At 36.3% G+C, this 27,504-nt stretch overlaps 1 protein-coding gene across 1 annotated transcript; it reads right to left on the reverse strand.

The window, feature by feature from the left end:
• Nucleotides 1–1,215: 1,215 nt before the first annotated feature.
• Nucleotides 1,216–26,422, reverse strand: LOC127443865 (uncharacterized). The gene is made up of 20 exons (XM_051702856.1): nt 26,048–26,422; nt 23,169–23,269; nt 22,238–22,304; nt 21,522–21,652; nt 20,975–21,063; nt 20,759–20,858; nt 17,711–17,754; nt 17,319–17,396; nt 16,558–16,754; nt 11,275–11,339; nt 11,031–11,137; nt 10,682–10,784; nt 10,476–10,575; nt 9,498–9,537; nt 9,337–9,388; nt 9,068–9,182; nt 3,660–3,743; nt 2,722–2,845; nt 2,162–2,252; nt 1,216–1,755 (listed from the first exon to the last, which is right to left on the reverse strand). The coding sequence occupies exons 1-20, from the start codon at nt 26,298–26,300 to the stop codon at nt 1,681–1,683; spliced, it is 2,016 nt and encodes a 671-aa protein (XP_051558816.1). The 5' UTR covers nt 26,301–26,422; the 3' UTR covers nt 1,216–1,680.
• Nucleotides 26,423–27,504: the final 1,082 nt, after the last annotated feature.

Genomic DNA, 27,504 nt, shown 5'->3' on the forward strand with positions numbered 1-27,504 from the left:
CCAATAGACCTGTTTGCGGGACGTGTAGACATAGTGGATGTCAGCACTTTATTAAAGGTCTCCAGAAATGTGGCCATCACATTTCCAATGCATTTTCTCTCTGGCCAAACAAGAAAAAGGTGAGCTTATAGCAATAGGTTGCACTAATGAATACCAATAGTACTTAATGGTCTTAACTGAAAGTCTATCAATGGAATGAAAACAACTGATTGTCTTGTAAATAGTTCAGCACTCCTTAATGCAAAGTGTATAAAGGCCACATTCACCTTAAAGAGGACATTAACTGGTAAATTGTCAGTAAAATGATGCAAAATAGCCTTAACTCACAGATAAAGGAAAGGATTAATGCAATCCAGCAACTCTGCCTCCCTCTGAGGTTTAGTTTAGTGGGAGAGTGATGATAGACAGCATGAGGAATCCATGTCACAGTGGTAACAAAGGGGTCCCAGGGCAAAAGCTGACTGTTGAGTGATTAGAGATTACTTGCTGCTCTCTCTGAGCTGCTGCATGTCTGAACAGCAGTGAAGTGCTGATAGATAGTGGATGATAAATGGCAAGGCATTTATCTTCCTTCGCTGTTTTGTCCCCCAGCATCCCAGTGTCTATATGTGACTGCTGAATGTGTTTGCGATGAATGTGTGAGGGAGAGTGATTTCAATTTATGTGACCGTGTATGTGTTTATTGTGAATGACACTCTGTTGCATTCAGATGAAGCCAAGAAGTTCTCCACACAATAAGAAACTGTTGGATCTGTCTGTCAGCCATTGACAAATGAACCCTTCACATGTCTTGCCTTCTTTTTCCCAGTGATCACATAGTGCGGCTGAGGTCATGCTGTCAGTGCATGCTAATGTAGGTCAAAACATCACAATTTGAATGATTATCCATAAAACCTATTAAAAAGAACTTCACAGTAAATCAAAAATGCTTGGAGGGATATTTGAATTTAGTTTTCTCTAGATTTAAATGTGTAATCTTTTTATAAAAAATGTGACAGTTTATGTACTGAATTTCTGTCCTAGCTGCAGAAGAAAAGAAAAAAAAATGAAATTGTTGTGTTTCCCCAGCAGCTATAAAGGTAACAATTCTTCTTCCTTAAAATACATACACACTTGCCTATGCAGTAAACACAAACTCAGCCATCAGAGGAGGAAAAACCTTTTGATCTCTGACTTCCTGTGTTGATAGGGGTCAGAGGTAATGAGAGGACGGGGTGGCTCAAAACTTCAATGGTTTATTGATTTAGTGTCGCCTTCAAGACGTGGCCAACTCAACACAACTAAGTCAAGGACGACATTCTCTAATGTACTCACTACATATCAAAGTGCTTGCATGTTCTACAACGACCCACCAAAACTGAGATTTACTTCAGTCTGCTCTTTATTTTGCTTTCCCTGATCAAATCTAAGTACTTAATACTCAGTAATTTCGACTTAATTTTTATGTACAAAAAAAAAAAAAAGATACAAGGCACAATTATGTGTTAGAAAAATTCACATTTTGATTCTGCAGAATCGTTAAAATTGTTAGTATCACAAACTAAAATGGAAGACACTGTTGACATTACACATAGTGCATAATATAATCCATCTGGGGTTATTCAAAACAAGACACTTGTATAAAGTACTTTTTCAAATGTGACACACAACACACCACTGACATCTTTCAGTCCCACTCTTTTAGTCGACCAGTGATTTCAAATCAGGAAGTCCTTTTAGTCTGTAGTCAAGCAACATTTGCCCATAGGCTTTTCCCTGCAGAAATGCAACAAACTTTTAGAGACACTCAAAACATAACATAACACATTATGGCATCTTGTATAGCAATTGTAGGGGATTAATGCAATTTCATTAAATTGTTCCAGTTAAAATATTTAAATCTAAACCTAAATCGTGATTTTAAAAAAAATTATAAATTAAGCTATAAAAGTATAGTTAAATAGTTCTTAGCGTCTGTGTATGTAACATAACACCAATCAACTTATCATTAAAATTAAAACTGTCACTGAAAGTTTAATTTACATTTTTCAGATTTTCAATTTCCTTTTAAACTTTGTTCATTTTCCAGTTTCAAAACCTGCAATGGCTGATGACACATCGTCTATGTTCATTTTACAAGCTTGTATGAATAAATGTGCCACACAATCTGTGTTTGTGTTACCTGAGGGTCACTGCGTAACGATGCCACCCCTCCCCCACCAAGAGAGTTGCGAAGGATGAAGTTCAGCCCGTGAATGCCAGGCAGTTCATACCTGGAAGTGACCGCACACACGTGAAATACATTATCATAATTAAGATCACCTCCTGCTTTTCACACATCTGTGCATTAGCTCACACCACACTCTCACACAGTCAGTCCTCAGCATGAGGTGGTCCTCAAAAGCGGCACCAGTGGAGTTTTCCCCAACCCATAAACCGAGAAGCTTGCGTGCATGCACTCTCTCTCACACTGGTCTTAAACAATTGCATGCTGGATACAGATGTGAAGTTGCTCAGTTTTAAGGTGTTACAATGTTTATTTTGTGTAACATTAACTTCCTTTACAGCTTTAGGTATTAACTTGTAATGGTTTCTTTTGAAGTTGTAAGTCCTGAAGAATTCTACTGTGACCTGAGGCAGATCATAAAAAAAAGCTTTACTTTGTGACTGATCAAATGATCAAAATATTAATATCCGCATTAGAGTGGTCACCTAGCACAATTCAAACTTTCTGTTTCTTACCGTGTGACGGAAGGTAGGTCAGTCCGATCCTTTCTGATCAGGTGTTGGAAATACTGCTCCACCACTTCAGCAGTTAAAACTTTTCTCAGGTAGGGAAAATAGACTGGGTGTCTCGCAATAACACCTATAACAGGAGTTACAATTATTGCGATGCTGAATAGATAGAAATCATATATAAACTAATACATTTTTTCTGTATTTGTGACACATTAACGTAATATAAAAAATCTTAATTAAATAATTTTATATAATGCTTTCTCTGCAAAGATATGTCTTGAAAAAAATGGATGGACAGACAGACGGTTTACATACCTTTTGACCAATTCCTTTCCATGACCTTTCTATAACTTTTACATTTGTTTGTGATTACTAGGTAAGGTTTTTTTTTTTTTTCAAATAATTTCAGTTCGATGAAATTATGTAAAGTTGAGCATAAAAAACAATTTAAATGTATTTTCTAGGCATAGATAGATAGACAAACAGAGATCACCTGTCTAGATAGATAGATAGATAGATAGATGGATAGATGGATAGATGGATGGATGGATGGATGGGTATAACAGTGGCAGGTTGACCTAACAGTTCAGCATGAGTTCAACACCAGAAAGCTAACAAATCATGTCCACAAATAAAGCCAAAATACAGTACACAAACGCAGACTCACAGTCTACTGTGGATGACACACAACCTCCCGTCAAACCTGAGATGAAGTTTATACTAGGGCAAGTTTCCACATCATAAATGTGTGTTGCCTTTTGGGCTGCAGGCAGAGGACTGTGATTCATGGTTTGTGGTCAGAGAACATGGTTTGACCCAGCATTTTCAAAGCATTTATTGTCAGAATGGCTTTGGTGTGACATTGACATGCATATACAGTAAGCAAATTTTCTCACCGTTGAAATATTATACACTGTGTGTGAAATCATAGAGACACTCACCGATGTTTGAGGAGTCCCCTTTGTCTCCACTGCGTGTGTATGCTAACTCCTCCAGTCTGTAAGTATGAGAGCCAGAGGGCAGATCTGAAAGAGAGAAAATTTTTTGTGTAATTCAATTCTGAAAGGTTTAGATCTGATTCAAAGTTTAGTCTGGTCCCGATGAACTCCCAGCTTGCTTTATCTGATCAGTATTGGAATTTAAATAAAGGCAAGATCCATGAACAAGACAAATGTGTAAAATTTGGCTACATAAAGTAAACAAAAATAAGATTTTTTTTTTTTTTTTTAACAGTTTCTGAAGAAAATGGTGCAAGGCTGTGCAAAACTCACAGACACTGTCACATTGTGGGTGGTTGCTAGGGAGTTGCTAGGTTGTTGCTTACTGGCCCAAGTCAAAATAACCCACCCCATGGGTGTTTCTTAGTGCTAAGAATGCATTCTCATTCTTTCGTTCTTGTGAAAATCAGTTTCGTCTAACTACCTTGAAAGAGTGAACTCGGAAGACTTGAGGACGTAAACTGCATCTATTCAAGTTTTAAGATGTGCTGTGATATGTAGATTTAACAACCTCTTAACTATTTTTTTTTTTTTTTGGAAGTGGGTGATGATGTCATACAAGTCCACAAGTCCACAAGAACGTAAGAACACAAAAAGAACGGACATTGAGAAACAGCCCAAGTCTCTATGATAGCCGGGTCCTTTGATAACGGCTCGGGTCCCATCTTCAATGTAAGCCTATTGGATTGTTTTCACCCATTTTATTATCCACCAGGTAAAAATCAAGTCTGACCACTTAGCAAAGTCATAGCACACCTCTCTCATAAAGAAATAAGAAAAAGAACTGTAATAATAAATAATAAATGTAGCATATTAACTCATTGAATCAATAATTATTTTTTATTATAATTATTATTTTATTTTATTTTAGTCTTATTTTTTAGTTTACATTATTTGTATTTATTTTATAGCATGGTAAAGCATGCATAGGTATACAGTACTTTTTTTTTTTTAAACACCTAACCTAAGTATAAGCAATAGTAACAGTGATGCATGTCTTAGGGTAAAATTGTATTATTTAAAAATTATTTCAATTATATTTTATTGAAATACAATGGTGCACTGGTGTCTCCACAGTAGGGGCTAGTGGGGCTGAGCCTCACCAGATGTGGCGCTGTTGTGCCAAATGCGTGGCATTATCATAAATTTATTTTAAGAAATAATACATTTCCCGCATCTTAAACTTGTTTTATGTCCATTATACAAGACAAAAGTAGATATTCTTTTTTGAAAAATTATATTATTATAAAGGTCTGTTGTGTTAAAGCAATTGAATCGTTCTCATTTGCTATGTGTGGCTAGCCTGTTGTCCTCAACGTTAACAAGGAAGGTCTGGAGAAAGTCATGCGCATATGCAATAAGTGTTTAATGATGGCCCGAGGGGTACATTTGCATTTTCCACTGAGCCAATTACAAGCTTTGTATATGTTTGTCAAGCTGCTGTCATGAGCCTCGGAAGTTACCGCTACTGAACTTCATTGGTAAGTTTTAAAAGATAATTTTATTCTAATATGTTGCTGGTTGGATTAGTTACAGTGCACTGCTCATCATTTCAATGAATTGTTTGCAATTGCTTCTAAGTGTTCTTTGAAGTGTAACTTGAGCTTTTTGATGTGAATGTGTATGTTTTAGTGGTGTTTTGTGCAGAGATTAAATTATTAGGGATGTTTGTGAGTGGCATCATGTTCAGAGGTTGCGTTAGAATAAAGGGCATACATACACTGATGAGACAAAACATTATGACCACCTGCCTAATATGAAGTTGGTCCTCCACGTGCCCCCAAAACAGCGCCAACCTGCCGATGCATGGACTCTACAAGATCCCTGAAGGTGTACTGTGGTATCTGGTACCAATACATCAGCAGCAGGTCATTCAAGTCCTGTATGTTGCGAGGTGGAGCCACCGTGAATCGGACTTGTTGGTCAAGCACATCCCACAGATGCTCAATCGGATTGAGATCTGGAGAATTTGTAGGCCAGGGCAACACCATGTACTCTTCATCATTTTCCTCAAACCATTCCCGTACAATGTGTGCAGTGTAGCAGGGCACATTATCCTGCTGAAAGAGGCCACTGCCATCAGGGAATATCATTGCCATTAAGGAGTGTACATGGTCTGCAACGATGTTTAGGTAGGTGGTGCGTGTCAAATTGACGTCCACATGAATTGCCGGATTCAGGGTTTTCCAGAAGAACATTGCCCAGAGCATCACACTCCCTCCACCGGCTTGTCGTCTTCCCACAGTGCATCCTGGTGCCATCACTTCCCCAGGTAAACAGCGCACACATACACGGCCGTCCACATGATGTAAAAGAACACGGGACTCATCGGACCAAGCAACCTTCTTCAACAACTCCAAGGTCCAGTTCCGATGCTCATGTGCCCATTGTAGCCGCTTTCAATGGTGGACAGGGGTCATCATGGGCACTCTAACTGGTCTGCGGCTACGCAGCCCCATTCACAACAGGGTGTGATGCACTGTGTGTTGTGACACATTCCTTCCGTAACCATCATTAAAATTTTCTGTGAGTTGTGCCACAGTAGACCTTCTGTCGGTTCTGACCAGAAGGGATAGCCTTCGTTGCCCTCGCGCATCGATGAGCCTTGGGCGCCCAACACCCTGTCACCAGTTTGTGGTTTGTCCCTCCTCGGACCACTGTCAGTAGGTACTCACCACTGCTGACTGGGAGCACTACTCAAGCCTTACCGTTTCAGAGATGCTCTGACCCAGTTGTGCAGCCATAGAAATCTGGCCCTTGTCAATGTCACTCAGGCCTTTACTCCTGCCCATTTCTCCTGCATTCAACATGTTGACTACGAGAACTGATTGTTCACTTACCATCTAATCTACTCAGACCATGACATGTGGCCTTGTTAGGAGATGATCAACGTTATTTGCTACACCTGTGAGAGGTCATTGGCTCGTCGGTGTAAATGCACAAGTTCACAGAACTTTTTCAGTGTCCCTGATAACAACATAAATTGTCATAGATGAGAAACACATCTCTGAATCTAAATTCATACAGTGTCTGTGCTAAAATAACAGACAATTTGGCTCTAATGCAAGTATAATTGGCTGAAAGGATGCACCGCTTTTTTCGTGCTTTTTTTGAGTTATTATGCATTTTTGCACTTTATTATCATGCATTAAAACACTGAAGTAATGATTGATGTATGCAGTCATGAAATCAGAGACCCTCTACTCAAAATCCAAACACAAAAGAGATGCACAATACCAGGTGTAAATGATGATGGTGCCTGTTAATACTCTTCTTAATGCATCTTCATTCCAGGGAATAAAGAGGGCACACAGAGGGAATTTGAGAGACAGACAGTGAAGTCAAAACTGATGCACTAGGTTAAAATGGTTTTCTTGTTTCCTTTTTATCTGTCAAAATGACGGACAGCATTTCGAATTATCTGTCAATGTTTAAAAAATTAGTAAAATCAGGTTAAGTGATTGTTTCTGCCCCACCAGAAATAATTAGCTTGAAACGCCACTGCAATGGTGTTAAACACAGCTAGGTATAGTACTTTTAACTCTTATCATTAGCTACATCATCCATAATCAGTTTTTCTGTCTCGGAAATATGCCCTTGGCTGGGGTAACATTAGAAGCCTCTCTTACAATCAACCCTCTGTGATGCTACTAATCACCACGGTTCCAGGTTCCTCTGTGTGTGTGTGTGTGTGTATGTGTGTGTTTGTGTATGTTTGCGGATTTAAGAGCGGGAAAGCGGGGGTAGTGAAACAAAGTGAAAGAGAAACAGAGCAGTGAGTCTATGTTGGTTTTTATTGTGTACATTTGTATTTAAGACCTCCCGTGTTTGTGTGCATGGCTTTGTGAGTTTGTGAATGACTGTGAGTGTGTGTAACAGTTCGTGCTTGTGTGTGTTCAAACAGTTAGATCCAATGAAAGGATGTCCCCAATTATTTAAAGGGTTTAGCTGCTTGTTTAGTGCGACCGAAAAGTGGCACACAGATAAAGAGACTCAAGCAAAAGCTGCCAGACCACTAAAAAGAGGTTGCACCTTTCAGACAACCTAAAGAAAAAGAGTCTTGGAAAACAAGCAGCACTGGACTCCAATGCAAGGGATCTTAAAATCCGTCTCTGGGTATTATAAAAGAACAATAACTTTGGCTCTTAAAACAAGGTTTATTTAAAGTCCACTTCTTTCTGTTGAGTTTTCAGCACAAATATTCCACTCACTTCCATCTTTCAGACAAGTAGGTCAAAATACTTTTCCAAAGAAAGATACTGAGAAGGAAACCACATTTGTGACAGGAAACAAAGGCCAATAGATTCAGCAAATGACAGAAATAGAGCTATCCTTGCATGTTGGAAAACTCTGAACCGACCTTTTGAATAAGTAACAATTATACATTTAGATAGTTCTGCATTCAGTAGAATATTACTAGCACTAGCGGAATATCCAGACCTGTCTTTTCCATAAAGCAATTAAGAATGGCAACCGAAAACATCAAGTTTCAAAAAGGGCAAAACAGTACCATAAAAGACGTACAAAAGACACATGTGCCATATTCCACATTTTCTTAAGCTATACGATAGAAATGTGTGAGGACCTTTTGAATAAGTATTTTAATGTTGCTATGTTGAAAATTTTGCTAACTGATCATTTAAAAACATTGTTTCAACAGGATTCACAAGCTTTCTTATGGACAGTGCATGAGTTATTAGGGTGATGATTCCCACCAAACCTGTCAAGAAAATGTCCTGGTCATATTTAACACCAAATCAATACAAAAACATAAATAAAAATGAAATTATATTTTGCATAAAGAAAATGAAGCCTGCAGTACATTTAGGACCATTAAGAGTGTTATCACTTTGACATCATTTTAAGGAAGCAACTGCATATTATACCTCTGAATTCTCATCACCATAATGCGTCTTGAAGTTTTACTTGTTTTTACTATTTTTTCCAATAAGGATTCTCATTGCCATAACACATTCAGGCTGGTAATGAATGAAGATGGTGACCAAAAAGTTCCAAAAAGGACAAATCAATACCTTAAAAGAAGTCCAAAAGACTCATGTGCCATATTCCAAGTCTTCTAAAGCTATATAATAAAATTGTGTGAGGAACAAACCAAAATTTAAGTCATTATGCACTGAAAATCTTTCCTTCCACCATAGCTCTCTTGGTGCATGCACCATCTGTTCAGTTGGGGTTGCTATTTTTATAGTGTGGAAAAGAGCAGCCCTGACTTCTTTCTAAATAACTCTTTTTGTATTACACAGAAGAAAATAATCATACAGGTGAGTAGATGATAACAATGTTTTCATTTGGGGGAACTATTCCTTTTACACGTATAAACAGTGTGGTACCTGTGTGGTTATATTCCTCTGAGTTGAGGGAGGGGGCATGTCCTTCTGCTAATAAAGGGTCTGTTGCTGCCTCTCTGTGTGTCTCCACCAGCTCCCCATTCAAATGAATGTTCACCTGAAAACGCCAATCAAGATTAATTTATCATCCATATTTATACTTTAAGATATCAATTTACATAATCCATCTAATCCATTAAGTCACTGTTAGTAGTTTTTCATTTTATTGTATCAGTTGGCTATTGGCAAGAAGAGTGAGAAGAAACTGTTACCTCCAGATCGGCTTTGGGATGCAGGAAAAAGAAAGGTTTCAGCACTGGTGATCTAGAAGGAGACAACAGACATTCAATTAAATAATACACATGCAGCCTTCGGTGGCCATCATTTATTGTTCTTAAACACTCTGTCATGCTTTAAGAGTAAAAATACTGACATTCGTGGTCTGCCTCCTACTATGGCTGTTAGTCCTGGAGCTGTAGGGACAGAGAGAGTGAAAATTACTGTATATCTTGGCCTGATCTTTTTCAATAGTAAAATCAAAGTCAGCTTTAAAGTTAGGCAGAGGCTATTTATATGATAGATGCTATTTACACAAAGTAAACAGCAACCCAAAGCATCTTCTTTAAACTAAGTGCAAGTAATGTTAGATGCTATTTGCACCCTGGTGCAAATAGTGGCAGATATTATTTACACCCCTAACTAAAGACTAACATACAGGATAGTGGCATCACTCCAGCGTGTTTATTTTGTTTATTTAGAGTCCCACAGATATCCTACACCAACCCCTAAACCTAAACCTAACTTTCCCTTACAAAAATTAACCATGGTTTAACACCAGTAACCAGAGCATTACCATGGTATTTTGTGGTAAAATCATAGTAACCACAAAATTAAGCATGGTTACTTTACCAACACCATATTACTGTAGTAATCCGATGGTTAATTGGATTAAAACTACGTCTTCCGCAAAAAAAAATAAAATAAATTGACACGGATCACGGAACTCCCCGACCTTCACCGAGGAAATCAACCTTTATATTCATTTTTATTATAAGTAGATCAAAGCATGTTTAATTTTTTCGGGCAACATGAAGTGGTGTAGTTCCAATAATTTACTGTGATAAACCTTTTGGCCTTTGGTTTCATGAAAAAGTTATCGGAACGAAATTAACAGATTATAACCGGTTACCAGCATTTAAAAATAAGAGGGCTTCAAAACATCACCCAAAAAGGAAAGTTGTTTTCGAGGCAGAGCAAGTTATTTCAATTCAATAAATGATTACTAAGACAAACATTTTTTTTTCCATGCACTAATAAATCATTTAAAATAAAAACCAGAAATATGTATTAATAAAGTATATATGGTTTATTTTTATTTAATGTTGATAATGTTGATGAGGATTTTACTCACCCATGCCTGTTCCTGCTGGTGCTACCTCTCTAGAGAAAAACTCTAATGCTTTCTTCTGTTTGTGATGGACGGCCATCCAAATGACAACCTCACGAGAACCCTGTGAAATTCAAAAAACAGCTTTCAAAAATCGTAGGTTACAATAATCATGAATTAAAACTAATATTAAATATATATTTCAACAGAAATCAGAAAGAGACAGTAACTGTATTGACTGCATGTGGTCCATATGTGTCCTCTGCGCCCAGAACTTGGATGTTGACTTCAGTGTAGTTCTCTAGGCCAAGCTGTCTGAAAATTCGCTGGGTCCTACAGATGGGCACCTTACAGCATTATAGTTTATTTCACATCCTTTCATTAAGCTTTAAAAGCTCTTGAGCATTTTAAAAGACACAGTTTTTAAACTAGTGTAAAACTAGTGGCTTAATTGACTTGTATCATCAATAACAATGGTGAAGTGATGAACATTGTGTTTGTGCGTTTCTTTAAAAAAGAATAAGACACATCAAGTTTTTGATCCATAAAATAACTATGAAGAAGTCCACAAGACAAAACCTTTTGATAATGCTATCTGCTGTTCTTCTGGCTTTTTCTACAGCTCTAGGACCACCAACAGGACAAACTGCTGTTGCCCTGAATCCATCCATGTATGTGGCGCAAACCTGGGAGAACAATATGTAATTTTTAGTTAACTTTTAAAAATACATTTTAAATTGTAAGACACCTTAAATGACAGTCTGGAATCCAAAGCCAAGGAAATGTAAGCCCTTTGCTAATTAAGTTGGAAAGGTTGACACACCTTTAAGTCACCGGATGGAGAGGATCCTTTGGCCCCACCTACTTTCACTGCTCCACCTTCCACATCTCGGTATTTGAGAGCAAAAGAAATGTTAATCAGTGGAATAACAAGGTAATGGAGTAACATTAACTCTGGAATGTGTGACTGGAACACACAAGAGACTAACTGGGAAACCAATATTAATTTAAGGACACGTCCACGCTAATACATTTTTTGTTTGAAAATGCATTAACTTTGCTACATTCACACCTCTCATCCACATTAGAATTATTATTCCTCAACCAAAAATGGGGCATTATGAACACGCTCTCCATTACCACATACAGCGTTTGGAAAACGACAATGTTAGAAAACTGTAAACACAGTTGTCAAACAAAAACAGACTAGTGGAACCAAAGTAATTATAAATTATATACTACATATATATATATATATATATATATATATATATATATATATATATATATATATATATATATATATATACTGTTTACATATACTGTACTATATATATATATATATATATATACACTACCAGTCAAAAGTTTTGAAACACTTGACTGAAATGTTTCTCATGATCTTAAAAATCTTTTGATCTGAAGGCGTATGCTTAAATGTTTGAAATTAGTTTTGTAGACAAAAATATAATTGTGCCACCATAATAATTTATTTAATTGTAAAACTAAAATTTAATAAAAATAAAAAAATAATAAAGAAAAGCAGCCAATAATTGCCCAACATAGATGGGATCTCCAATACTGTTTAAAAAGCATCCGAGGGTGATACCTCAAGAAGTTGGTTGAGAAAATGTCAAGAGTACATTTCTGCAAATTCTAGGCAAAGGGTGACTACTTTGAAGATGCTAAAATATAACATAGTTTTGATTTATTTTGGATTTTGTTTAGTCACAACATAATTCCCATAGTTCCATTTATGTTATTCCATAGTTTTGATGACTTTACTATTATTCTAAAATGTGAAAATAAATGATAATAAAGAATGAGTAAGTGTTTCAAAACTTTTGACCGGTAGTGTATATACAGTTGTGCCCAAAAGTTTGCATACCCTGGCAGAAATTGTGATATTTTGGCATTGATTTTGAAAATATGATTGATCATGCAAAAAAACTGTCTTTTATTTAAGGATAGTGATCATATGAAGCCATTTATTATCACATAGTTGTCTGGCTCCTTTTTAAATCATAATGATGACAGAAATCACCCAAATGGCCCTGATCAAAAGTTTACATACCCTTGAATGTTTGGCCTTGTTACAGACACACAAGATGACACACACGGGTTTAAATGGCAATTAAAGGTTAATTTCCCACACCTGTGGCTTTTTAAATTGCAATTAGTGTCTGTGTATAAATAGTCAATGAGTCTGTTAGCTCTCACGTGGATGCACTGAGCAGGCTAGATACTGAGCCATGGGTAGCAGAAAAGACCTGTCAAAAGACCTGCGTAACAAGGTAATGGAACTTTATAAAGATGGAAAAGGATATAAAAAGATATCCAAAGCCTTGAAAATGCCAGTCAGTACTGTTCAATCACTTATTAAAAAGTGAAAAATTCGGGGATCTCTTGATACCAAGCAAAAGTCAGGTAGACCAAGAAAGATTTCAGCCACAACTGCCAGAAGAATTGTTTGGGATACAAAGAAAAACCCACAGGTAACCTCAGAAGAAATATAGGCTGCTCTGGAAAAAGACGGTGTGGTTGTTTCAAGGAGCACAATATGACAATACTTGAACAAAAAATGAGCTGCATGGTCGAGCTGCATGGTCTGCATGGTCAAAAAATGAGAGCATGGACTTTCCAGCACAACAATGACCCTAAGCACAAGGCCAAGTTGACCCCCCAGTGGTTACAGCAGAAAAAGGTGAAGGTTCTGGAGTGGCCATCACAGTCTCCTGACCTTAATATCATGGAGCCACTCTGGGGAGATCTCAAATGTGCGGTTCATGCAAGACGACCAAAGACTTTGCATGACCTGGAGGCATTTTGCCAAGACGAATGGGCAGCTATACCACCTGCAAGAATTTGGGGCCTCATAGACAACTATTACAAAAGACTGCACGCTATCATTGATGCTAAAGGGGGCAATACAAAGTATTAAGAACTAAGGGTATGCAGACTTTTGAACAGGGGTCATTTCATTTTTGTCTTTGTTGCCATGTTTTGTTTTATGATTGTGCCATTCTGTTATAACCTACAGTTGAATATGAATCCCATAAGAAATAAATGAAATGTGTTTTGCCTGCTCACTCATGTTTTCTTTAAAAATGGTACATATATTACCAATTCTCCAAGGGTATGCAAACTTTTGAGCACAACTGTATATATGTATATATATATATATATATATATATATATATATATATATATATATATATATATATATAGTCTGTTGCGTGTGAAAATCCCAGGAGATCAACAGTTACAGAAATACTAAAACCAGCCCATCTGGCACCAACAAACATCCATGCAATTATCTAATCAGCCAATTGTGTGGCAGCAGTGCAGAACATAAAATCATGCCGATAAGGGTCAGGAGCTTTTAAAGGTGGTTTAAATGTAGTGGCTATATCAAGGTTACTGGTTTTTGACCGTTAAAATATCCTAATGTCTGACAAATTCAAACATTGTCAGACACAATGTCTGGTGAAAATATTAGCACGATGCGTTAGCAACCCTTTTTATTGATGCCATAACTGTACAGTGTGACGTCATGCATTGATAACAGCGCTTCGCTGCCACGGAGGTATAAATGTCCCGAAGATTGCGGAGTCCTAATCTGCGACTATCCCGCACACTAACATAAGCAGCCTGTGTTATTCCCATCTTGCTTGCCTGCAGTGAAGCTTCTCACTTCAAAATCAGAATAAAACCATGCGTTTCCATCTTTAAGAGAGAAGGACACCAGGCTTATGTGAATCTCAAGTTGTAGAGAAACACTGGACACATTTGACTTCACTTTGGCAGCAAAGGGCTTTTGTGCTATGAAAAATCGGACAAAAATAGTCATAAAAATAAAGAGCCAAGGAAATTAGCCAAAGTAATTAGCCAAGAGAAATTATGTGACATAACCAAATGATTTGTTATTTTAATATTTATTTATAAATGAAAATTGATGTGGAAAATGTATCTTTAGTTTAGTTTTGCCCACTGATATACAAATAGAACTGGATCACTGACGCAACGTTAAACCGCCAGCAGGAGGTGAAGCCACCGGAAGTGTTCGAGCGGCCATCTTAGGGTGTTTTCAGACCTGTAGCTCATTTAAATTGTTCAGAAACAGAGGCCCTGTCCCAGTATCCACACTTGTGGTCTTGGCCACTTGAGTGTGTGTGCACGCGACAGGAAGTAAGTGTTCAAGACTGTCCAATGTCTAAAACATGCCAAAGCTCATTGCACTTAACCCACATTAAATCCACACTAGTGCGAATACCGCTTCGGAGCGGTCTTTCAGGCTAAATGTATCCCAGAAATCATCACGATCAGGAGCCACACCCCACCTACCCAAGCGATCAGTGTATTTTCGCCATGATGACGTTAAGGGAAGCTTTTCAACATAAGTTATTTATTATAATCAGATAGTGAAACGTAAGTGAAGCATATATTTATTTGAGTATAAATGAAATCATAATTACAAAATATTATTTATAGGTATATTTATATACCACTTTGTTATCCTTCTTGCCCAGTAATCACCTTATTTTGTTTGATCTTGCCTAATACTGCTTGGTCATTTTGGTCATTTATCAGCCAGTGTGGCATACAATATGCGGCCTAGTAAATGTTGTTTTAAAATTTAAAATTTATCAATTATTACCACAGGTTCTTTCTCATCTTAATGTATTTCAAAAATACATTTTAATGCTTTTTATTTGTTGTATGAAACCACATACTGATAAGTTGTGTAAAGCAGTCTTTGGTCATCTTATATAAATGACAAGCCAAAGCATATAATTTAAATGGTTTGAATTAGTAGCTATTCATGGATCACACAGGTTTAAAGAATAAAGTATTTATTTTTTTAAATTAAGTTTTATGCAGTGTATTGAGAAACAAAGTAGAAAGAAATTGCTTATATTTCATAATTACAGCAGTTATGGATGACGCAATTTTACAGTTAAAAATGTTTTAATGTGCAAAATATTGAAAATCAAACTGAGTAAAAAAATTAACTTTTACAAATATGTTCACAATAAAAACATAATAACATTTTTTACTTAAATATTTTCTACCGCACAATACACTTCTAACAACTGAAAATTTTACCCATCTTTTCATGTATTAATACACTACTATTAATAAATGAAAAGATGGGTAAAATTTTCAGTTATTTATTATTTTAAGTAGGCTACAACAGTCTCTGCTACCAAAAACAATCAGTCTTCAGCTGAGAGAAAAGACAAAAACAGCTGTCGCAACCAGCACCAACATCGTTAAGTCTACAAGTGTCCCAACGTGCAATCAAAAGTCATACACACACTCGAAATCTTCACATCTACTTGCACACTAGTGGCCAAACACTGGAAATACGTAGGACAAGTGGTTAAGTAGACAAGCCCAATACCGCAAGTGGGGGTATTGGGACAGGGCCAGAGGCTAAACTGTTACAATGTTGCATTTTCTTCTTGGTTCCGTTCAGTTTTACAAGGCAACATTTCAAAACGGACCAAAACTGTGATAGTGTCACATGTGAGCAAACTGTCCTTTTATTGGTCAAAGTTTGTGTGCTGTTCAGGTATTTAGCTCTTACATCCAAATACCAATTATAATGATATACCTGCATACATTTGTCAACTGTTAAAAATTTTCGACTACTGTTTATGTCACCGGTTATGCAAAAAGCTTCCGCAGGGCACAAAATGTGCTTTCCAGTCAGAGGTTGCACTGCAAATAAAATCCGTCACTCAGATGGATATGAGTTGTAAAATTTTCATCATGGTTATTTTTATCTGTTATTAGATGCTTTTGCATTATTTTTGTATTGAAAAGTGCCTGTTCTCATGGAAACAGATCTCTCTCTCCCATGCATCTATGACAGACATTAACAGATAATACTGTAAACACCAACCCATCTGATCACTGCATGAGGACAATGTACAGGTGATAAATACTGTCATTACAAGTTCAGACCAATGGCAGCTGTATCTGAGAAATGACCAGGATTTCAAGATGCCATTGCCTGTAATGCCAGAAACAACAATGCATGCCCCAACCTATAAAAGCCAACACAAAGATTTAATATTTGTTTGTTGTTTCTGCCTCTCACCAGGTATCTCAGTGATGGTAACGTTAGAGAAGTCACAGGTTACATCTGGTAGAAGGTAATGTCTCGGGTCTCCGATCTCATACACTAACTGCTCTGCTACTGTTCCATATGAAACCAGGCCTCCTGTTTTTGGAGGTTTGGACAGTGTAAATGAACCATCAGCAGAACATTCAACCACTGGAAATCCCAAGTTATCCCTAAAAATCAAATGAAATGAGAATATGCACATGTGCAATGTGTCAACAACAGGTCACATTCAGGTCACACCAAAATCAAAAGCAACTAACATGAAATTATATTTAGCTTAAGGTAAATTAAGCCTATTGTTTAGGGCCATCAAGATTTCTCATTATGATAATGCCAAAAAAATAATAATAATAAAAATTTTTTTTTTTTTTTTAAATATAAAAATATTAATATTATTAGTAATAAAGTAAATTATAAACATTAAAATGTAAAGTATTCATACATCATGGTAGTATGTTTTATACTGCTTTTAATTTATGATTAAAAATCATTCTATTAAGAGTATGCTTTCACTCATATAGTAATGAGAATCTAATGAGAAATACGATTAAGGAAAATGAGAATAAAATAGAATGTTCAGATGCTTTAAAGTAATGTGAATTTTGGGGAAAATGTGCTATAGACTTCGCTTCTTACAACTCTTGTCAATTCTTTTGGGGTGACACGTTTTTATAAGATTCACCTTAAGCTTGTTTCATTAGAATACATGATTTTGAACACGTATTTGGTTTTACCAGTCAGGGACTGTGTGCCAGTCTGTGAAAATTCCCCCCGTGACCTGGGCACCACACTCAATCAGGTGACCAGCAAGGCTAAAAAGAGAAAAATGAGAAGAAAAAAAACAACAACTTGATTTTCCCACAAAAATGCACTGTAAACAAAACAGGAACAGAGCTGGACTAAAAATGAAAATGTGGTTTACCAAAAATGTTCTTACACTAAATTGTAATTTGCACCACTCAACAAAACAATGACTCATGAGTGTCTGCCTGCCCTTATGTTTTCCCAAGACTAAATCTTACATATGTTGGTCCTGCCTCTAGATGGTGATCTGTGTTCTTAGCGGAAAAAACATTTAATATAATGCACTAGTGTGTGTGTCAGCAGAAATTTTAGTTCATAGTACCTTCCAGCAGCCAGCATGTCATAGTTATTGCAGTCCCATGCAAACTGTCAAAAATAAAAACACAGTTAAAATAGCTTTTTTTCACACATTGGGCACAAAAGTTTATAAAATCTTAAGTATCATAAACTTTAAAAGTGTTTTGAAAAACTCTTTTTTTGAGATCTCTACTATATTGCTCTATTTTATTAATTAATAATATGTACTGCCAGTCAAACATTTGGAAACACTTGAATGCATTTATGTTTCTCAAGATCTTAAACATCTTTTGATCAATTGGCTTGTGCTTAATTTGCTTGAAGTTTTGAAGACAAGTATTTATCAGTTGGACCAGATAGCCAGATGGCCAGCATTCACGAGAATTCCTTCAACACTGTTTAAAAGGGTCGTGTCATGAGGAATCAAATTTCCCTTGATATTTTGACATATCAGAGTTCATTCTACTATAAAAACATACTGTAAATTTCAGAACTCAAAACTTAATCCCCAATGCAATGAAAGCATTTATTGAAACTAAGCTGCAAAAACGCCTCATTCTCTACTTCCGCAACTTCCCTACATCACTAGGGGTTTCATTAAGTCATGACTGCCTCAACAGCAACAACATCAACGCCTACTCACACCCTTGGCCCCGCCCACTAGCACTCAGTTCGTAAACAGAGAAAGAGTAGGACAGACAGTCCTAGTGTGGCCTACTAACTATTCCTGAACACCAAAGGGGACCAATCTGGACTATTTTGAATGATTTTTGTATATAAACATGTACTAGACAGACGTCTTTGACCATTGTCATGCATCTCGCACTGCTTTTAAAAGACACAGTGTCAAGTTATAAATGAAAAAGACAATTATTCTGCTTCATTCAGCTGCACCACATCTTTCTGTTTCGAGCACAAACTAGTTTAATTGTTGGTGTATGTAAACATGCACTAGATGGGCGTCTTTGACAGTTTTGATGGTGATATGCGCATCAGTGCAGGATGATACTGGATGTGTGTGCATCATTTGGATGTGTCTTCAGAATATTTGAGCATGGATTGTATGTTTTTAGGCTCATATGTTTTCATAGGCTCATTTCAGCGTGGATTGCTTGTAAACCAGTCATAATATGATTCAAGATTTGCAAAGGAACTGTTATTGAAGGATGGGGCAGTTAAAACACTATTGGACCCGATATAACCAGTTTTATTTATGAATATTTCAAATGTTATGACTGTTTGATAGTTTATGGTGCTGCTGTGCCTGAGTGAACAGTTTAATATTTGGATGCAATGTGTTGAGTGTGCATTATGTGTAAACCCTATCATTTTGTTTTATAATGTTGTGGAGCTTGTTCATTCTCTTCTGATTGAAATTCAAATATGGCTGTATTTGAGGTGCTGCATGATGTTAGCCAATCATAACAGTAGACATTTATGTTGAAGTTTTAAGGAGGCGCTTAGGCCAAAACCAAGCGTTTCAGACAGAGGCCCAGAGACAGGGTGGAAAATGATCATATATAACTAAATGATGACTGTTTTGGTGCAAAAAACAAACAAAACTTTACTACCATTATCAGTGGACCTCAGAGAAGATAATAAAACTATATATATATATATATATATATATATATATATATATATATATATATATATATATATATATATATATATAAAAGAGAATGTCATGACCCCTTTAAAAAGCATCCCACGTGGATACCTAAAGAGGATGTTTGAGAGAATGTGAAAAGCTGTTATCAAAGAAAAGGTGACTACTTTGAAGAAGCTTTAATATAAGATAAATTTGATTTGTTCACAATCCCAAAACTTCAATTTGTTTAATTCAACCGTTTTGATGACTTTACTATTATTCTAAAATGTGGAAAATAATAAAGCAAGACTAGGCATGTCAGACATTTGGATGGCACTATATTATATAATTAATATGATATAGTAGATAATATTACTATATTATACTGTATCATAGCTCTACTTTGTAGCTCTGCGATTAATTGGTGTTTTTCAGTTGCTACAAATAATTATTTATCTAAACAATTTTAATCAGATTACTTCACTAATTACTTAATTGAAAAAGTAATCACATAACTAATTACTTTTAAGTTACTTTCTAAAACACTTTTCCGCTCAACAAATTCAAAATAATGTCTTTATTTCTTTCTTGTTCATTGTTACACACAAGTCATACACTCAGCACCTCATATTTCCTTCACAATGACACATTACTGGGCCATAATTCATGTACTCTACATAAAGAATATATTAGAAATACGCATAACCCCATAATGTATTTAAAAGTAATTAAATTAAAGTCACTAACTGTAATCTGATTACAGTTCAATGTAATGCATTACACTACTTTTTTTTAACTAAAAATGTAATTAGATTACAGTAACTTATTACTTTTTAAATGGATTACACCCAACACTGTCTATGTGCCACATAAATGCTACAGGTGTAGACACTGTGATACTTTCTCGTAGTCTGTATTGCATTTGTACGGAATTTCTAGTAAGACTGGATATATATTTTATTTCCAAGAAATGTAAACAGGAAGACATAGTCAACAGTTTGTTTAAACTTGGAGAATTTTCAGTTTTGCAATGTTCTTTGTCATCGCATTTGGACAAATTCACAGTAAATCTGCAGTTCAGAAATAGACTCACCACAGCATACCGATGAAAATGTAATTTTTAGGAAAACATCCAGAAATCCTTAGTTTTGTTTTTAAAATTCAAATGAGAATAAGTTCTACAGTCTCAAAATACACAATTTGTAACTAAATAACACAAAAATACTTTTAAGAACTGGGACAATACTAGCAAAGGAGGAAGCTGGTTGTGAATACGAATGTGAATTTCAGCTTAACCCCCTGCCCCAGAAGCTAAAGTAAACTTGTCTCTCTCTTAAAAGACATGCTGCTGGTCTGTTTATGTTCACATTTTGGGATGATTAATGATTCCTAACACATTGTCATGGTGGAAAAATCGGTACCAAGTCATAATATCTGTTGCAGATGAAACCCAGAGAGTGTTTTTTGTGTGACAAACCGTACTGAATGCATTAGTGGTCCGAGAACCACAGCGCTGTCCACACAGCGTCCCGTCACTACAATATCAGCCCCGAGATCCAGGCAGCGTTTAATGGGGAGGGCACTGTCAGAAACAGACCAAAGACAACTGATTCTCATATGCTCAAACCACCAGTCAGGCTCCAGGCATGAATAACAGAAAGTACCAATGACACACTGTAATTAAGCTGTAATTATTACCCCAAATACGCATTCATGCTGTGGATGGTCTTTGGAAGTGGTTTCTGCTCCTCTGAATCACTCATTCTAAGTTGAGTCAAAGAGTCTTTCTGGAAGACACAACAAAACAAAAGATCACATTTCGCCATTGCCTGAAAACTCAGTAAGGATATAGGATAAAAAAGAATTAGTGGTGTTTGTATAAGCAAGCATCACTATTTCTACTGCAATTTGAACGAATCCCTAACCCTAAATATTAAAACTTATGCAACGCAACATTTTTGACACAGACAATATTGAAACCTCAAATCGTGTGGCTTGCTGAGGCAGAATGTTAGACTCAGTCACCATTAACTTTCATTTTGTGGAAAAAAGATGCAATAAAACTGAATGATAACTGAGGCTAACATTCTGCCTAACATCTCTTTTTGTGTTCCCTGGAAGAAAGAAAGTCATACTGGTTTGTAAGGGTGTAATGCATGAGCATGTAGAAATTATGACAGAATTAAATTTTTGGGTGAACTATCCTTTTAAATAAGCCAGTCAGCTAACAAGCAAGTTTAATTACCTGTGGCATCAGGTCATCGCCAGTGACCACGGCTACCTTTAAATCAAGTCCTGCCTTTTGAACTACTTCCTGTAGAGCTGCTCCACAGGCAAGAGGATTTACACCTCCAGCATTACTAACCACACGAATACCTGCAGGAAATAACAGTGCACCATACCAAAAACATCTTCAAGATCTTAAAATGGCTAAAGATAAATATAATATTTATGTATGTGTATTTATGTTTTTGTTACGATTTAATGAATATGTTCTAACATTCATAGGTATGGTAATGACAGAATTTAAATACACAAACATGTGAAATTAATTTAAAAGAACAATTAAAAATAACACCACCAATCCAATAATATCTAATATTATATGCTCATTTTAGGCTTAGTGGGATTAAACTCAAATAAGATCAAGACCTAAGTTGGACAAGGCATGCCATTCCCAACTTAATGGATGTTTATGTTATGGTAATAACTTGTTTTGTATGACTTGTTGCATGTTTATGACATGAGTGTCCTCTTATGAAAGCACTACATCAATGTCCCCATTCAAAATAATTAAAAAATGAATTGCATGCACATTAGTCAATCTGGTGCCACAAAGAAAAGAAGTGTTAAGCATAATCTGCAATAACAATTTACCATAATTTGTAAGTAATGTACGATATGTTTATAACATTAAACGTTTTACATTTAAAATGTAATCTTTTAGTTTTAGAGGTTTACCTCTTTTGCTGATATCCTTAATAAATGGAGAAAGGGACAGGACAAAATCCGGCGCATATCCCATATTCTGAAATAAACACGGATGAATAACAATGTAAGAACATAGGGCCAATATAATTACATATGTGGACATTCTCAAAAATGTAGCATAATATGAAACATTCTGTTATAGTAAAGGTGTCTATTGTTATTAAAGTCTGTGATGACGCCACCATAACGAAGTATTATCTGTGAGATACATAAACAGCATTCTAGATTTTTTAGATTGATTTTGTTAGTTATAACTGAGATTCTGTGTTTAGTATGTGAAGATCAATGATGAGCTGAGTTGTAGGTTTTCTTGCCCTTCCAACATGTGGCCACTCTTAACAGATAATGTGCCTTAAAGGAATAGTTCACCCAAAAATGAAAATTTGCTGATAATTTACTCAACCTCAGGCCATCCAAGATGTATCTGCATTCCTTTCTTCATCAGAACAGAATTTAAGATTTTTAGGATTTCATTTCAGGCCTCCTCTAAACAATGCAAGTGAATGTACTCCATTTTTTTGATGTTCCAAAATGCATATTTAGAGTGCATCAAAATAATCCACACAACTCCAGTCGACAAATAAAGTTCTTCTGAACCCAAACAATTAATTATTTTTAGAGACAAAACGAGACATATACTTTTTAACTACAAATGTCCACTTCCGTACATCTCTGTGACGCGCGCTCAAAATGGAGGACATTCACTTGCATTGTATAGAGGAGGAGGCCTGAAATGAAATCCTAAAAATCTTAAATTCTGTTTTGATGAAGAAAGAAACTCAGATACATCTTGGATGGACTGAGGGTGAGTAAATTATCAGCAAATTTTCATTTTTGGGTGAACTATTCCATTAAAAACACTAAATCAAGGTATGTCAGAGGATGGAGAGGAATAACTTACAGGTGCTTTAGCTTTGAAAGCTGTGAGCAGTGACATGGTGATTTCAGACAGATAGTCAAACACAAGGAAGTCCAACTTTCCATCATATATGAGCTGAGGAACTACACGGAAGAGATAAGTCAATGATTTTGCAAGTTTTGGCCCTCCCCAAAGGTATTTGGACACTTATAGGAATAAATCACCCAAAAATGAAAATGATCTCATCATTTACTCACCCTCATGCCATCCCTTATGTATGACTTTCTTTCTTCTGTTGAACACAAACAAAGATTTTTAGAAGAATATCTCTGCTTTGTAGGTCAATACAATGCAAGTGAATGGTGGCCAGAACCTTGAAGGTCCAACAAGCACATAAAGGCAGTATAAAGGTAATCCATACGACTCCTGTGGTTTCATCATTATCTTCAGAAGCGATATGATAGGTGTAGGTGAGAAACAGATCAATAAAGTCCTTTTTTTTTTTTTTTTACTATAAATTCTTCTCCCTTCCCAGTAGGTGGCAATATGCACGAACAATGTGAATCACCAAAAACAAAAGAAGAAGAATGATAAAGTGAAACTGGAGACTTATAGTACAAAAACAACTTGAATATTGATCTGTTTCTCACCCACACCTATCATATACAGGTGCATCTCAATAAATTAGAATGTCGTGGAAAAGTTCATTTATTTCAGTAATTCAACTCAAATTGTGAAACTCGTGTGTTAAATAAATTCAGTGCACACAGACTGAAGTAGTTTAAGTCTTTGGTTCTTTTAATTGTGATGATTTTGGCTCACATTTAACAAAAACCCACCAATTCACTATCTCAAAAAATTAGAATATGGTGACATGCCAATCAGCTAATCAACTCAAAACACCTGCAAAAGTTTCCTGAGCCTTCAAAATGGTCTCTCAGTTTGGTTCACTAGGCTACACAATCATGGGGAAGACTGCTGATCTGACAGTTGTCCAGAAGACAATCATTGACACCCTTCACAAGGAGGGTAAGCCACAAACATTCATTGCCAAAGAAGCTGGCTGTTCACAGAGTGCTGTATCCAAGCATGTTAACAGAAAGTTGAGTGGAAGGAAAAAGTGTGGAAGAAAAAGATGCACAACCAACCGAGAGAACCGCAGCCTTATGAGGATTGTCAAGCAAAATCGATTCAAGAATTTGGGTGAACTTCACAAGGAATGGACTGAGGCTGGGGTCAAGGCATCAAGAGCCACCACACACAGACGTGTCAAGGAATTTGGCTACAGTTGTTGTATTCCTCTTGTTAAGCCACTCCTGAACCACAGACAACGTCAGAGGCGTCTTACCTGAGCTAAGGAAAAGAAGAACTGGACTGTTGCCCAGTGTTCCAAAGTCCTCTTTTCAGATGAGAGCAGGTTTTGTTTTCATTTGGAAACCAAGGTCCTAGAGTCTGGAGGAAGGGTGGAGAAGCTCATAGCCCAAGTTGCTTGAAGTCCAGTGTTAAGTTTCCACAGTCTGTGATGATTTGGGGTGCAATGTCGTCTGCTGGTGTTGGTCCATTGTGTTTTTTGAAAACCAAAGTCACTGCACCCGTTTACCAAGAAATTTTGGAGCACTTCATGCTTCCTTCTGCTGACCAGCTTTTTAAAGATGCTGATTTCATTTTCCAGCAGGATTTGGCACCTGCCCACACTGCCAAAAGCACCAAAAGTTGGTTAAATGACCATGGTGTTGGTGTGCTTGACTGGCCAGCAAACTCACCAGACCTGAACCCCATAGAGAATCTATGGGGTATTGTCAAGAGGACAATGAGAAACAAGAGACCAAAAAATGCAGATGAGCTGAAGGCCACTGTCAAAGAAACCTGGGCTTCCATACCACCTCAGCAGTGCCACAAACTGATCACCTCCATGCCACGCCGAATTGAGGCAGTAATTAAAGCAAAAGGAGCCCCTACCAAGTATTGAGTACATATACAGTAAATGAACATACTTTCCAGAAGGCCAACAATTCACTAAAAGTGTTTTTTTATTGGTCTTATGATGTATTCTAATTTTTTGAGATAGTGAATTGGTGGGTTTTTGTTAACTGTGAGCCAAAATCATCACAATTAAAAGAACCAAAGACTTAAACTACTTCAGTCTGTGTGCACTGAATTTATTTAACACACGAGTTTCACAATTTGAGTTGAATTACTGAAATAAATGAACTTTTCCACGACATTCTAATTTATTGAGATGCACCTGTATCTTCTAAAGATATGGATTTACACACTGGAGTCTTATGGATTACTTTTATGCTGCCTTTATGTGCTTTTTGGACCTTCAAATTTCTGGCCACCATTCACTTCCATTGAAAGGACCTACATAGTTGACATATTCTTCTAAAAATCTTTCTTTGTGTTCAGCAGAAGAAAGAAAGTCATACACATCTGGGATGGCATGAGGGTGAGCAAATCATGAGAGAATTTTCATTTTTAGGAGAACTATCCCTTTAAGCCACACTTAAAAATGTATGAAACCAAGTTTGAAAAAATATCAAACCAAGTAGTGCTTAATGTAAAGAAAGATAGCTAGGAATCTAGTGTGAACTGAAGGGGAACTGACTTCATGCACCCATAAAAAATGACCTTGGAACCAGTTTCTTAAAAGTAATTTCAAATGTGACTAAGAAACGTTAAATCTCGCATAATTTGTTCACAGATATCACTTGAACATTCAAATAGTAATGAATGGCTTGAGAGTAATGAAAATCTTATCCATTGGTGACATCTAGTGGTCAATCAAGGATATTACATATGAAAGTGTTATTAGTTTGCCTGTTCTGCTCAAGGACATGATTTTCATTAAATTCTATAAATAACTACAGTCCATGTCAAATCACATAAAGTCAAAGACAAGGGAATTTTTATTTAAATACCTGACGTTGCAGTGTCACCCCAAAACCCTGACGCGCATCCGATACGTACAGTTTTGTACGCTGATGAGGCGTAATATCTGCTGCTGTCGCGTCTGTGACGTAATTCTCGAGTAAAACATCTGGCAGTAGTTGAAGCGCTTGTGAATCTATGTGAATGTAAACAATTATTCCCGCACCAAAACAGCGGAGAGGTTGAATACATCCTCATTGTCAACCGTTGCAAAGTCCCGGATATACATGTTAGATTCGTCATGCTCGATAAAAGCGTTTCTTTTTTTAATTTATTGTGTATTTTTCTCTCAGCACAGACTCTTATAAACTTACAACAAAACTGATCTGTCAAAAGCTAAAGGTACATTCTCGCACTACACACAGTGTCATCCGTGTAGGACAAAATCGTGTTATTATGGTTCCTACTTATCAGTTAACACAACATTTCGTCCCAGCCATCTTCATTATGTTTTTGGACATGTAGCATGTTAGCACCATGGTATTCTTTCAAGTACTTTGAAATATAATGATATGTTTCAAAGTATTGTATGTACAGTATTACCATGTGTTATGCCATAAAACTGTTATTATTATTATTATTATTATCATCATCATCACCATCATCATCATATTTATATTTGTAGCACTTTACAATATACATACTAACAATGAACAACATTTTTTTTTACAACTTTTAAAAAGAATTTAAAAAAAAACTAAATGTTGTTAGTTCATGTTAGTTCATAATGCAGCAACTAATGTTAACATACACAACGTTTAATTTTAGAAATGTATTATTATGCCTATATGTTGAAATTAACGTCAACCAAAATTAATAAGTGCTGAAAAGTATTGTTTATTGTTAGGTCATGCAACTGATATAGATATCTAATGTTACCAAATATTTTAAGGTGTTACTGTTATTTTTGTACACCAAGAATAATGATGACCTCTACAAAAAAAATGTACAATGTTAGCAAGTGTCTGCCAAAATGCTACAGTGACTACAGTTATTGCTACGAAAATAAAACTATGATAACTTGGTACTAGATCGATGAAAATAACCAAAACCAAAACAAAAACAAAACAAAAAACTGTGATACTGTGGCAGTAACATAGTAATGATCCCATATTAATTGTTATGTTCTTACAGTGGTATCAGTTATGGAAACATGGTCAGTTTTTGTAAGGGGAAGAGCATAAATAATGCATACTATGGTGAAGTGATTGGTGTTGTGCAATGGCAGCTAAGAGCTGCCCATCACCATATTAAAACAGCTTAAAATAAACATTTGATTTGTAATAAAAAAGCACAGTCTTTCAAATGATCCTCATAAACATGGGCTCCCACCCATTTCCTCCATGCGTTCTTATTTAAGCTCAAGTGGCTGTACTTCATGCTTTTATTGTGCAAATCACAGACTGTGATAATTCACCCTTATAGCAAAAATGCAATGAAATGTAAC

Source organism: Myxocyprinus asiaticus, chromosome 7, assembly GCF_019703515.2.
Source record: "Myxocyprinus asiaticus isolate MX2 ecotype Aquarium Trade chromosome 7, UBuf_Myxa_2, whole genome shotgun sequence".
NCBI lineage: Eukaryota > Metazoa > Chordata > Actinopteri > Cypriniformes > Catostomidae > Myxocyprinus > Myxocyprinus asiaticus.

What these genes read in the sequence shown, in the direction of transcription:
- LOC127443865 (XM_051702856.1), bottom strand. Translation starts at nt 26,300, where the DNA reads ATGACGAATCTAACATGTATATCCGGGACTTTGCAACGGTTGACAATG. An exon ending in TACCATCACTGAGATACCTG is followed by an intron (nt 11,340 to 16,557) that starts GTGAGAGGCAGA and finishes TCAAATACCGAG; the next exon opens with ATGTGGAAGGTGGAGCAGTG. An exon ending in GCAGATAGCATTATCAAAAG is followed by an intron (nt 10,785 to 11,030) that starts GTTTTGTCTTGT and finishes GCCCATCTGTAG; the next exon opens with GACCCAGCGAATTTTCAGAC.